This window comes from Nilaparvata lugens, chromosome 4, assembly GCF_014356525.2.
Source record: "Nilaparvata lugens isolate BPH chromosome 4, ASM1435652v1, whole genome shotgun sequence".
In the NCBI taxonomy this organism is placed as follows: domain Eukaryota; kingdom Metazoa; phylum Arthropoda; class Insecta; order Hemiptera; family Delphacidae; genus Nilaparvata; species Nilaparvata lugens.
The window spans coordinates 50,784,376-50,798,858 of record NC_052507.1 but is presented as its reverse complement, the minus strand read 5'-3'; the positions used below and the strand labels follow the sequence as shown (position 1 = coordinate 50,798,858).

General features: G+C 35.9%; 2 protein-coding genes across 3 annotated transcripts in view; both read left to right on the top strand.

Moving 5' to 3' along the window:
- The window catches only part of LOC111055016 (gastrula zinc finger protein XlCGF26.1), a 36,214-nt gene that overhangs the window by 2,423 nt on the left and 19,308 nt on the right, over window positions 1–14,483 (top strand). The window contains exons 2-4 of one of the 2 annotated variants that reach the window (XM_039425753.1): window positions 11,702–11,900; window positions 12,452–12,563; window positions 13,754–13,957. In XM_039425753.1, coding sequence (XP_039281687.1) covers window positions 11,702–11,900; window positions 12,452–12,563; window positions 13,754–13,957 — 515 coding nt within the window. The remainder of the gene's footprint in view (window positions 1–11,701; window positions 11,901–12,451; window positions 12,564–13,753; window positions 13,958–14,483) is intronic. The other variant, XM_039425754.1, reaches the window with a different exon arrangement.
- LOC120350840 lies at window positions 3,855–11,695 on the top strand. Its single transcript, XM_039425755.1, has 2 exons — window positions 3,855–4,538; window positions 8,505–11,695. Exon 2 carries the CDS (start codon window positions 9,867–9,869, stop codon window positions 10,845–10,847), a length of 981 nt encoding a protein of 326 aa, XP_039281689.1. The 5' UTR covers window positions 3,855–4,538; window positions 8,505–9,866; the 3' UTR covers window positions 10,848–11,695.

Below are 14,483 nucleotides of genomic sequence, written 5' to 3'. Positions count from 1 at the left end.
TAAGCTTTTCCTAACCTATGCTTTTCCTAACCTTAGCTTTTTCCTAACCTAAGCTTTTCCTAAGTTGAGCTCTCTCTAATGCAAGTTTTTCTAACCCATCTTTCCCTGACCTAAGCTTTTCTCAGACCGAGCTCCCCCTAACCTAAGCTTTTTCTCAACCTGAGCTTTTCCTAACCTCAGCTTTTTCTCAACCTGAGCTTTTCCTAACCTCAGCTTTTCCTAATCTAAGCTTTTCCCAACCTAAGTTTTTTTCCTAATATAAGATTTTCCTAAACTAAGATTTCCCTAACCTAAACTTTTCCTGACCCTAGCTTCTCCTAACCTAAGCTTTCCCTAATCTAAGCTTTTCCCAACCTAAGCTTCCCCTAACCTAATATTTTCCTGATCCAAGCTCCTCCTAACCTAAGCTTTCCCCAATCTAAGCTTTTTCCAACCTAAGTTCTCCCTAGGTAGCAAAAAATGGAGTTGCAATATTTTTATTTGCCCAAATATCTCGAACAATTTTGAGTTTAGGCAATCAAGTGACTGGACATTTTTTCTTTAGAATTTATCATTCTACTAATCCCAATAGTTTAAAATACCTATCAATCACCATGCAAACAGGTTCACCTCTTTTAAACCAAAAATTTGCACTTTTCGCACATTTTTTGCAACATCTCAAAAACTACTGAAGTTACAAACCTGAAATTAGGAACCTCAAATTTTTATTGAATTCCTCGTCAAATTTTACATAAGATTGTACTAGTTTTAAACATATTCTAGCCATAAAAAAATTATAAAAAATAAAAATTTTGAACTTTCCACCATGTTTTTCAGCTAATCCTTGGAAATCGACAACAATGTTATGCATGGTTGATCTCGTCTTGATCTCCTCTATCGATCTATATAGGTATCTAGATTCCGTGGCCCATATACTAAAGTGCAGCCCTCAATCAAGCCCAGCGGTAGCCATCAATGACAAATTCATAATATTGATGATATGTTGACTCATCCAACAAGAAGCCGTTCAAGACCCTTCAAAATTGATTAAAAAGCAGATTCCTAGCCACCAACGGCAGCTTGGTGTAGAGCTTGACAGATAGGCCAAGCCTGACCAAGACCTGCTCAGTCTTTGATAAGGTTCATCCAGTCTTTGCCTCACTCTGGTCTCATATGGGTGAATTTTCTGCCTGGTTACAAGCTACCCCACATTTGCATGTTTTCTGCAAATATTTTGAAATACTGTATGTAGAGGGAGAAGATCGTGAGGATCTTCTCTCTCACAAAGAGGGATTGACAGTGGGCCAGCCTCTCAGCACAAAGGACAATCAGGGTATTCTTCTGAATAAGCAACACTCGAGACAAATCTGTGGCTTCATCCCAAAGCTTGAGGCCGTACAAGATTATGCTATAGAAAAAGCATAAATAGGAGACCTTAAGATACAATGCAAGAACACAGGATTTCAATCTCTTGAGCAAGAAAACCACTCTGCTTAGCCTGCAGCAGAGAGCCTCAACTTGGTCATTTCAAGACAGCTTCCTGTCCAGGAAATACCCAAGCAGTTTCACGGGTGCAAAATCATTCTCATCCCCATTTCTGATGCTGAATATGATTGACTAAGTTTTTTTTCATTGAAGAGGAAAAGGTTCACAGAAAACCAGTCCAAAGCAAACAATTCCAACATTGTGGCCCTTAGTGCATCACCTCCATGACCTAGATCAAAGAAGGTGGCGTCATCTTCATGACAGACAACACTTCTGCCATCCATACGAGCCACATCTTTTAATGAAATCAAAAAGAGAAGAGGCCTCAGGACAGAGCCCGGAGACAATCCACAGTTGACACAGTTCCTTATCCGAGACAGGTCACTATTAGCCAGTGCAGCCTGCCTGAGACCCCCCCCCCCCCAGATAGGATTGAATTAACTCATGTGGGGTTCCATTGGCCTCTCAGTGCTTCAGTTTACTCTACAGAGGATTGCATGATCAAGCGTGTCAAACGCCTTGCTGAGGTTACATAATGTGAGCCCAGCAAGTCCTCGATTCTCAAAGTACTTATAAGTATTACGCTGGAGGAAATCAACATCATCAGCAGATGATCTACACCCTTTTCTAAAATAAAACTGGGTGGTCGCAAACAGCTGCACCACTCACAATAGTCAAGTAGCTGCTCAGCAATCACAATCTCAAAAACTTTTGACACTATAGGCAAAATAGAAATGGTTTCATTAATTGGAATGGTCATGTCTCCCTTCTTGAAGATTGGTACTGTCTTTGAAACATTCAGCTCATCCGAAAATACAGCCTTTTAAGACACTGGTCAATACACACAGTTAAAGGATCGATAATAGACAATATAATATCCTTAATAAAAATATGCTAGACATATAGCAAATTTCTTTACTCTTAGATTCGCTCAAGCCAGTCGCAATCCGCAAAACATCCTCAAAAGGTGCCAGGTCAGAAAATGAGAGTCATAGTCAGTGTAGATTATCCACAGAAACAGGAATAGTAGATGGCACCGAAGATCCCTTAAGCCCCGCACACACATCGGTTTTTTGCTCGTACGATATTTTGCCGTCCTTATGAATTCTATCAGATTAAACGGAACTTGACAAACATCGTCTGTTTGAAATAAACTGTTTAATCTAATAGAATTTATAAGGACGGCAAAATACCGTACGAACAAAAATCGATGTGAGTGTAGCTAGCCTTACTTGCTCTGATGATACAAGCAGCCTTGCACTTTTGCTGATTAAGCTGATTATTATAGGATTATGCTGATATATTATAGGGTATTATGTAAAGTTATGATGAATAAGAGAGTCGACCATGAGCAAAGTAAGAGGCGTGGAGCAGCCTGGGTCAGGCAGTTGGGATGACCAGACTGAAGTTCAACTCGTTGCTTATTGGGAGACCGGTCAATAAGCAACGAGTTGAACTGCAGTCTGGCCATCCCAACTGCCTGACCCAGGCTGCACCACGCCTCTTACTTTGCTCATGGTCGACTCTCTTATTCATCATAACTTTACATAATATCCTATAATATATCAGCATAATCCTTCTGCACATTAAAAGAACTATGTACAAGCCTAAACCGGAGGGGGAACCATCCTCTTTTAAAAAATAAATATCGGGGCACCGTGCTTCGCTCGTTATTTATTGACTTTTCATAAACCGAACACAATTCTTTAAAATGATTGGGGAAGGACTAACAGGAACAGCCCAAAACTGTTTCTTCCCCGAATTTTGATTTATACACTATAAATAGTCCAGAAAGTAGGTTATGTTCCATACACTTGAATTCAGGTTCACTTTTCAGTTCAAACATTTGTAAACATAAAGTTCTAATTTAGATTATTTACAAAACAAATTGAATAACAAAATAACATTCACTAATCACTTAAAATTTTCAAATAATGATCAACTTTGAAAATTATGATTTGCTTTAGTTTAGGAGGATTATCATGTCATGTCAACAAATCAGATTATGTTGATCAAGTTGATTAAATTGTCTAGCTAGATAAAATTTCTCGTTGATTGATTACACAGCTGGAAATAATTCTGTCTCTCTCCCACACAGGCACTCACATCTTCTGTTATCGACAGACGATGAAATTAAAATCTGTTTTTCCAAGGATGAATAATTGTTATCCTTTTCATGTCCTTCAGAGAGTTTTACCAGGGATGAGACCTCTTGCAATCGAATTTTTATATCATAAACCTACTGTGTTCCAAATTTCGTGAAAATCGTTGAAGCCGTTTTCGAGATCCGTTGAACATAAATAACCAGATATAAAAATATAAAGAGATATACAGAAATTGCTCGCTTAATATAATAGGATGTAAAATTTTATTAATTTAACTCTTCACTCAAATAACATTTGATAAGGTAATTGATGAACTTTTGAATATGTTGTTCACTTGATGATTATCAATAATTAAATTAGTTATTATTTATATGGTATTATCAATATAATAATAATTATAATAATAATAATAATATCAATGTACATATTATTTTCAATGAATTTCCTTTTTATTGCGGATGATGCTCATGTGAGCTTTAGCTTTTGTGTGGGTGTTGGAAAGTGCTTGAGAGATTTGATGAGATGATCAAACGTCTATAGTTACATCTGGTAACACCTAATATTATTGCTGACGCTGTATTCCATTGTAATGCTCGAACATAGTACTTTTAGTCAGTCTACTGCCAAACTTCACCGAGAGCACTTCTCTCTTTTTCGATGTATATTTTATAATTATGTGTTTGAAAATAAAGTTTTCTTTTTAAAAAGATGTTTGGTTACCCCAGAACTATAACTGGCACCCGAACTACCTTCCTTACGTTTTTTCGAGGTTGTTCATTTAACAACAAGTTTTTTTCGATTCGCGATCTTTAATTTCAACTTCGTGAAAAATCCGGAAAACCAGTGAGTGAGGTGAACTTTTCAAGACAAGTTCTCTGCATACCACACCTGCAACCTTCGAAGTTCAACCTGGCAGACAACGAAGACTCCTTCCACAAATTTGAGACGGAAGTAAAACTACCATCAACTGTAAGTACAGATGCGAACATTTTCTTCACTTCATCTTCTACTCTCATTCGACCGTCAAAATTAGACCCTGTGATCATGTCAACCAAATCTATCCCGAAATATTTGCTGGACTATATTCCAAAATTCGATGGAATTTCCAATAAAATTCCAAAATTTATCAAATCTTTCCAAGACATTTTCAATCTGTATTGTAACGATAAAATTGAACAATCACAACGCGAAGAAAATCATTGGCTGTTATTTACTGCCGCCCTCCACAGTTTGGAAGGTGCTGCAGATGATGTTGTACAAAATTGCGAGTGTTCCAACTTAGCTGAACTTATTGAACTTTTAACGAAAAGCTTCTCTGATAAACGCACTGTCCCTGACCTAATAGCCGAAATTGCTGTAATGAAATCATTCCAATACGAACACCCCCTCGACTTCCTACAAAGACTCAGTGAAAAACGCACCAGAGTGGTGACCCGCTATAAGCTTGATGGTGTAACCGGGGATCTCCTGAAAAATCTTCTCGAACAACTCGATACAACTCTTGTCCGCACGCTCATTCACGGTGTTCATCCAACACTCGGAGCTCATCTTCAGGTATACAAACTCAAGAACTTGGACGACGCCCGCAATACCCTGCGCAGTGATTGTAGCATTGTTTTGAAACAATTAAAATGTGCAGAGCCCGTAAGTGACAAAAGTGCAGTGAGTGAAAAGCAAATCAATTCTCAGTTCCAACCGCGGAATTTCTTTCAACCGCAACCAGTGTTCAATCAATTCTCTCCTCGGAATTTCCACCAGCAACACTTCAATCAGAATCACTTCAATTGAAACACTTCAATCGGTTCTAGCAACCCTTCACTACTCAGAATCGGTTCCAACAACCTCATCAAATCCATTTTCAACAGCCTCAACATTCTAATTTCCAACAAAGTGTAGTTCCCTCTACCTCTACTTTTCAGCAGTCGCAATTTCAAAATTTCCAACCGAAATCTTTCAATAACAATTCTCGTAACTTTTCAAACGGAGCACGAAACATTCAACAGTCTCACAACTGGGACTCGCAGAATACTGTCTCCATGCGTACTCCTTCTACTAATAGAAATGCTAACAATTCGGCAAGAAACAATCCTTTCCAAGATCTTCACTATCTCGATGAATCAAATGATGATATCAATCAAGTAAATGCATCGACTCGTATTCAATTGTTGCAATCGCAACTCAACAATCAAACATCAGCTGTGAATGAAATGACAGATCATTTTTTAGGGTGTGGCCCCAATCCGGCGGAAACCCCCCAAAGAGCTTGAATTGAATATTATTGATAAATCGCTACCCTATTTTGTCGATGATGTAAACAGAAAATGGCTTGTTGACACTGGATCGATGATGAATTATGTACATCCTGCAATTGTACCGCCAACTGTAACTAGATATAAGGAAAAATTTGTTGTAAAAACCCCGGCTGGTACAAGTGGTGGACATGAGTATATATTTTTTGGTCCATCCACATTATTTCCGAATCTTTCTAGAATTAAGATGTATATATATGATTTTTCCGACAGGTACGATATTCTTTTAGGTAATGAAACAATGCAACAACTCAAGGCCCATGTAAATTATGAGACTAATACGTTAGATTATGGCAACGTATCAAAACCGTTATTATCTGTAATTAATTCTAGTAGAAAACAAATTGAATTGAAACCTGGATTTAATGTAATAACTATCCCAGTTAGGTCTATTCCCACTGTAGGACAGGGATTACTTAAACCTATAAATAATTCTAACTATTGTATTGAAGAAGGTATAGTTGATATTGTTAATGGTGAATGTACTTGTATAGCTTTCTCTCATGAACTCATGACCATCAGTCCTGAACCCATGGAAATTGAGGAAGTAGAAACGATTCTTGACTCGCATAATGACTCAATGACCACACGTCCTGAAAATTTTGCATTGATAAAGAAATTGATCCATGAAACTTTACGAACTGACCACATGAATGACGAAGAAAAAAGAGAGATATACGATTTAATTATCAAATTCCCTGCAATAATAAAGCTTGATAATATTCCTCTTGGTTCAACAAACTTATTAAAACATAAGATCAATACTGTAGATGACAATCCTGTGTACACACGAAACTATAGGTACCCCCAAATATTCAAGAAAGACGTACAAATCGAAATTGATAAACTGCTGCAAAATAAAATCATTCAACCCTCCAACTCTCCATACAATTCCCCAATATGGGTTGTTCCAAAAAAACTAGATGCTTCAGGGAAAAAGAAAATAAGAATGGTGATAGACTACAGTAAACTTAATGACAAGACGATAGCTGATAAATATCCTTTACCAAACATTGAAGATCTTTTCGGTAAAATTGGGAGAGCCACTTATTTCTCCACAATAGATTTGTACTCAGGTTTCCATCAAATCGAAATGGACCCAGAATCTGTTCCTAAAACTGCTTTTTCAACGGAAGATGGTCACTACGAGTTTCTTAGGCTCCCTTTCGGGCTGAAAAATGCACCCCCATTCTTTCAAAGAAATATGAATATATTGTTTGCTAAAATGCCGAATGTATTAGTATATATGGATGATATAATAGTATTCTCTGACATTTTGGAAGAGCATTTGAAACATTTAAAATCTGTTTTCAAGAAACTACAAAATCACAATCTCAAAATACAGCTTGACAAAACCGAATTTTTCGAAAGAGAATTGTTATACCTTGGCCACATTGTTTCAGAACGCGGTATTCAACCCAACCCAGCCAAATTGCAGGCCATAAAGGATTTTAAAATACCTAAAACCGAAAAACAAATCAAACAATTCTTAGGGTTAACAGGCTACTATAGGAAAATGATACAGAACTATGCAAAAATCGCAAAACCTCTGACTCAGGCATTGAAAAAGGATGTAAAGATCAATATTAATAATACAGAATATGTAAATGCATTTGAGAAATTGAAAACAATGTTACAGAACAGTCCAATATTACAACTCCCTGATTTCTCTAAACAGTTCATTGCCACGACTGACGCGAGCAATTATGCTATAGGAGGGGTATTATCCCAAGTTTTTGAAGGAAAAGATCTACCAGTAGCGTATGCTTCGCGAACTTTGAATAAACATGAGATCAACCTCTCCACCATAGAAAAAGAGTTATTGGCTATTGTCTGGTGCTGTAAATATTTCAGACCTTATTTATACGGACGTAAGTTTCTCATTCAAACTGATCACAAGCCTCTCCAGTGGCTTCATAGCATCAAAGAACCGAACTCGAAACTCATTAGATGGAAACTATTATTAGAGGAATTTGATTTTGATATTATTTACATAAATGGGAAGACCAATTACGTAGCGGACGCTCTGTCTCGTCCTAATAATGTTAACATGATGGAAAATGATGAAGATGATTTTTTAGGCTTTGAAGATGGCTTTCACGGGTTTGCGAATATTGCTACTGACCCCCACGAAACTGGTCTAGAAGATGGCTTTCACGGTTTTGATAATAGTGCTCACAACCCTGATCATGAATTCGATTATATTAACGTGGACGAATTGCTGCGATTCAATACTCGTACTGAAGCTCCCTCCATAGACGTTAGTTCCCTCGATGAAATTCTCCAACAAATAGATAACCCGGCCGTAGGAACTGATAATGATGATATTATAGGTATTGATAATAGAAATGACGACGTTGTAAATAATGATGCTAATGAAAACATTGTGCGTGATATTGATTATGAAAATGTTGTAAATAATAATGAAAATGGTAATGAACGTGAAGATGATAATAACAGTTTAGCCACAATACACTCTCGAAAGAGTTCAAACGAGCAAGTAACTATTGCTGATGACGATAAGATTCTGAATGTAGAACATAACCAATTAGTACTTGAACGAGGTGACCAAACCCCTCGCTTGATTAAGATTTTTGATAAAAATAGATTGATTATTTTTTTTTAGGAATGCTAATGATTACGATGACATGAAGGACAAATGTATAGAGTATTTGAAACCGAATACAAAGTATGGAGTTTTCTGCTCGCGTGCCGGAGCCCTATACGATGAGTATGAACCGATTTTTAACAATTTCAAGAACGTACTGCTAGAGACTTTTGATTCGATCAAACTTAAACGGTATAAAAGAATGAACTTAGATGTGACACAAATTGATGAACAAAAACAGGTAATCTCTAATTATCATGAGGGTAAAACATTCCACCGCGGTATCAATGAATCTTATAATCAAATACGACGTAAATATTACTGGCCATCAATGCTACAGGACGTGACTGGTTACATTAATAAATGCGCTGTTTGCTTAAAGGTTAAATATGACAGGAGACCCGTTCGAGTTGACTATAAAATCACACCCACTCCTGAAACACCGTTCGAAAAAATACAGATTGATTGCTTCCAATATGACAAAATAAAGTTTTTAACGATGACTGACTGTTTTTCCAAACGGCTAACGGTCCATCCAATAAAAAGTTTGAACCAAGTCGATATCCAAGAATGCTTAGACGACTATTTCTCTGCTTTCCCCATACCCAAAATTGTACAAATGGACAACGGACGTGAATTTGACAATGCAAGCCTACGTGATTTCCTGAGACTTTATGGCATTGAACCATATTACGTTACTCCCGGACACCCAGACTCGCAAGGTTTGGTAGAAAGGACTCATTCTACACTTATTGAAATTCTGAATGCCATTCAACTTGAAAATAAAACCAACACTACTGAAACTAATATGAAATTAGCGGTAATTGCCTTCAATAATACTCTAAACTCTACCTTGAAAATGTCTCCTATGGAAATAACATAGGGAATATCGAATAACCCTTTTGTAAACGGAATAACAGAAAGATTAGTAACTGAACAACTGTCCCAACAGTATCTTGAACAAGTCAACCTAGTGCATAAAATGATTAAGAATAAAATTGAAGAAGAAAAACAAAAACGTACTGAGAAATTGAATGTTAATCGTGAGAAGAATGTTGAAATTGAAAACGAGCCACACATAAAATCGACATTTAATAAGAAAACAAAACCGAAATTCATCAAAGTAAATTACGATACAACACAGCAATTAGCAAGGAATCCTAAAGCTATCCAAAAACGCCCTTTTAAATTGCACCCTAACAGAATGAAACGGCCTAAAAAACCGGTGAAGGGTAAGAAAAAGGATTTATTTGTTACAGGACTTGATGGTACTGCCCCTAATTCTCCTGTTGCTGGCCCCAGCAACGTCTTATAAGATGGTAGATTTGAGCAGAACATCTGGTATTGCTCCAATCAAGATACAGAATTCTCATATAATTAATGAAACTTTTACCTATGTTCATAATATCAATACTAGATTTACGTTTAGAATTAAGTAATATTGAAACATTTGTTGATTTTCTCGCTAAAAGGAATAATATTGATAAGAGTCGCTTAAGTATGATGAAATTGAATTTGAAATACACTAAGAATAAATTAAATGAGATTCAATCAGTTGATTATAGGCAGAAAAGAGGTCTTTTTAATGGTTTAGGATCCGCGATTTCGTGGATCACTGGGAACATGGATGCTGATGATAAGGAAAGATATGACAAAATTTTGCAGACAGTCCAATCTAATGAATATCATCTTAGTAACAATGTAGACAAGCAATTTGCTGTAAATCAGAAATTAATTAACGAATTCAATAATGAGATGAAAGTAATCAGAGCGAATAATCTAAAAATCAGCAATCACTTTAATTCTTTGTTCAATGAATCCAACCGAATGGAAATGAATCAGCAATTCTCTTTGTTATTCGACTCGCTCCTGCTTCTGAATAATAAAATATCTGACATTGTAACTAGTCTCGAATTTTGTAAATTGAAAATACTCCATTCTTCTATTATTTCTCATGATGATCTTTTTCTCCTACAAAAAAACTCAAATGTCAGCTTTATTTCAAATAAAATTAGTGTGTTATGGAAACTAAGCAAAGTACATTTTGGATTATTTAAAGACCATATTTCATATTTTGTGGAAGTACCGCTATTATCAACTGTTTATGAAACGTTTTTTCTATTGTCTTATCCTGTCATTGTTGGTAACGAAATTTTAACAACTATTGCGCATCCTTCTTTTGTTCTTCGAAACGACAAATTATTTTCTGGAAATTGTGAACTCATTTATGATGATTATTATTGTAGTACAGTAAGCAAACTTAATGATATATGTATTGAGCAATTATTAAATGATAGGAATCTAGACGGATGTAGTTTTGAAAGACGGAGATTCTTTCATAACATATGTAGAAATAGTTGATAGTTTTATATTATTTAATTTTAGTACATGTATGGTTCTGAATACTGATGTGAACAAGAATATTACTCTTTTTCTTAATAAGAAAACGCAATTGTTGAAAATTAATAGCTCAGAAACACTGATTGGTTACTACAAACCAAATATATTTTGGGAAAACGAAATTGTACTTCCAACTGAATTTGTAGTAAAAAAACGACTATCCAACTTCAACTTTGATCAAGTACATACTGCTAATATAAATTTTCAAAAACTTGATGTTCTAGATGAGTTACCTCTGACCGATAATCGAAACCTATGTATTATTCTATTGCTTATTTTTACTGTAATTTTATTGATTGTTATAATATTTCTCAAACGGCTGTTTATCTGGCACAAACTTTGTAACCTAATGTGTTGTGAATCTGAAGTTGAAAATGATACTGTACAGCGTGAACCAGAACAAAATGCCCCAGACTACAATGTACTTAGTTTATAATACTTAAATATAATATATGTTTTTTATTTCTTTGAAGCTGAGGGCAGCTTCACTCTTAGGGGGGAGGAGTTACATCTGGTAACACCTAATATTATTGCTGACGCTGTATTCCATTGTAATGCTCGATCATAGTACTTTTAGTCAGTTTACTGCCAAACTTCACCGAGAGCACTTAACTCTTTTTCGATGTATATTTTATAATTATGTGTTTGAAAATAAAGTTTTCTTTTTAAAAAGATGTTTGGTTACCCCAGAACTATAACTTATGACTACCGACGGGATGCGAGACCACGACCAGGTAGCGCTAGCAGACTGAAGGTTGCAACGCCTACAGCTAACCTGGCCGGTGAAGTGACTTGCACAAGTGACTTTGTTGCAGGGCTGATGGAACTCCTTGGCGGCCTACTATGCATTCAAGAGTTTGCAGTGACCATTTCATTACCAAAAGGAAAAATGAAGCCACTGTACATCCAGATTATGTGCCTACGGTTTTTCCAAGAAATGGCAATAAAGTTACAATAGCCAGTCTGTTGAGGTTGGCAAGGTTTCAAAGATTACGAGAGAGAAATTTCAAGAAAGTAAGTATATTTTAGAAATTATTTTATGTTTAAGTATTCAAGAATAATTATGTAGACTCTTCAAGGTAAATTTTATAGTTTCAGAGGATTTTAAGAAATAAACCTTCTTTTTACCAGGATTAGACGTTGGATTTGAAATGCATTGGTCCCGAGTTGAATCCCTGGCTGAGTCGGTCACTGGACACGTCAAGTTGTCGGTCCAGGCTGCCGTAAATGTAGTGTAAAGGTCATGTGTAATCAGGTGCGACCTGAAAACTATGACATCAGGCCTGGGCCAGCCAGGTCACTCGATATGTATATTTTTTACTAGGATGATCCTTTAGAGCGCCAAGCGTCGCGGACCTCGCTCAATTTTTTCTGCAATAAATTCAATTCAAATTTGTCGGTGTTTGTCATATTACTATACTTTATCTAGAAATTCACTTCAAGCAGCTCTATCGTAAAGCCAAAATATGACAATTTCGTCAATCTTCACTCATTTTTACAGTTGCAAATTCGAGTCGTTAGTAGGCCTATGTGGAAGTTTATTTGATGACCAATGTTCTTTACAGGGTTCTTTGAAGCATTTGCAAGCAGACGACGAGAAACAAGCGTCAACGTCAACTGTAGATGACCGTCAGACTGAAGAATCGCTTGTGGTACAAACAGAACAGTTGGAACAAGGTGTGTGTTATCTCATAATAAATAATAAAATTGAAAAAATATCAAATCATTCACACTTTTTTTTTAATTATTCACACAAGCTTACAAAAAATACAACTATAAGGCTGGCCACTAATGGTTGGGTGTGCATGCACATACACTAAATCAGAGAGAGGCTTCTGACATAAAATAAACAATCAATAACAGTAAATAAACCATTGAATACAATTTATAATGATCACAGCTGTAATGACAAAACAATGTAAGTCGACTGTGTATGTGCATGCTCGTTCAACCGTTAGCGGCCAGCCTAAAAAACCAAATCCCAATTTCAAAAATTAATTTCTTTTAATAGTAGTAATCTATAAAATTATTATATACTAGCAGGTAACCCGTGCTCCGCAAGAGTCTAATTAAAAACTTGACAAACTGGAAACTTGACCTACTGAAATCTTTAAGAATTCAAAATACACCTAAAACCATCTTCGGTAAATTAAGAATCTATATGGAAAATTTTAAGTTTATCAGTCCAACAGTTCAGATGTGATGATATGTCATTCATGAATTTCCTTTCCGGTACGTGTATAAGCCAATTCTTTTTTAATTATATTATAGATTTATGCAAATGACTGACACTATGACCCCTGGATTCAATTCCCGATGGTTTAAACCCCACCTTAGACTATAGTTTCTATAGATCATAGCAATGTATCTATTCTACATTCATTGGATCATAGTAAACTTTAGATACCTATCTACTTTCATGAATATGATAACTTTTGTGACATGCTGAAAATAAATCATGTTACTAAATAAATGCTATTCAAAGAAGTAATTTGTTTGCAAGTGCTGTACAACTGTACTAATAATTTTCAAAAATGTATAGCTTTCATTCGAAAAACTATAGTCCGAGAGATATTACTTTTAACACGGCTCTCACTCGAAGACAGAGAGACCCGATACTCTTTCCTTTAAAAGCATTCTCCTTACTATTGTGTCAGCATCCAATTCTGTTCATCATTTTCACTCCTCTCCTCCATTCTGTCCATGCTACAAACTGTGGAAGGAGAAACTGGTTTTCCCTCTTCACGTTAAAAATAATATCTCTCGGATTATAGATAATCATGATGAGAAATAATATGAACTGTTTTGAAACCTCTGTTTATAAAATTCCAGTATTAGTGCAATGGCTTAATTCACTATATTTACAGATTTGTTGGTAGGAGCAGTGCCTTCATCAAACAGCAGACTGCCAACAACAGCCGCAGCATCACCAGCCAGCACACATGAAGATTCATGTCCTATTGCACCAATCTCAACAGTCCAAGATTCTATTTCTAACGTCGACCGCGACCGGGTCGGGCTGAATTTCAAGATGGCTGAAAATCCGTGGTCGACTGTGGATGCACAACAAGGTCGTTATTTCAAAAATCGCACATTCAGAACAAAGTTGGGTTATCTGCCATTAAATTGATTATAGATTATTTCTATTAAATAAAAAAGTACCACAAACGCACAAAAATCATTGATGTACATCATGTTATATTATGTAGTGTTATTGATAATGGATATGAATTTTGTCACAGCTCTTTCTAGTAAAAGAAAAAGAAGAGCATGATGAACTACAATATTCCATTTCACAGTTTGTCTAAACAAAAATCTCAAATTGTTGCTCATTTGAGAAAATAATTCATTAAATACGATAAAAATTCCTTATTATAGTTTGTGTAAAATAAGTTGAGACTTGGCCCTCCATCCGAAGAAATCACAGGGTTGCCAAATCCTGAAAAATTGCACCTCTCTCAAATTTCCAATTCAACGTCAGAATTGGATCTAGAATATCATCCCCGATATCCGAGTAGTACTAAAAAAGCTTCAGGGTTGAAGGATTAAAAGGAAATTTAACTTTTATAATAAAATTGAAAACATCGCGACGATTTG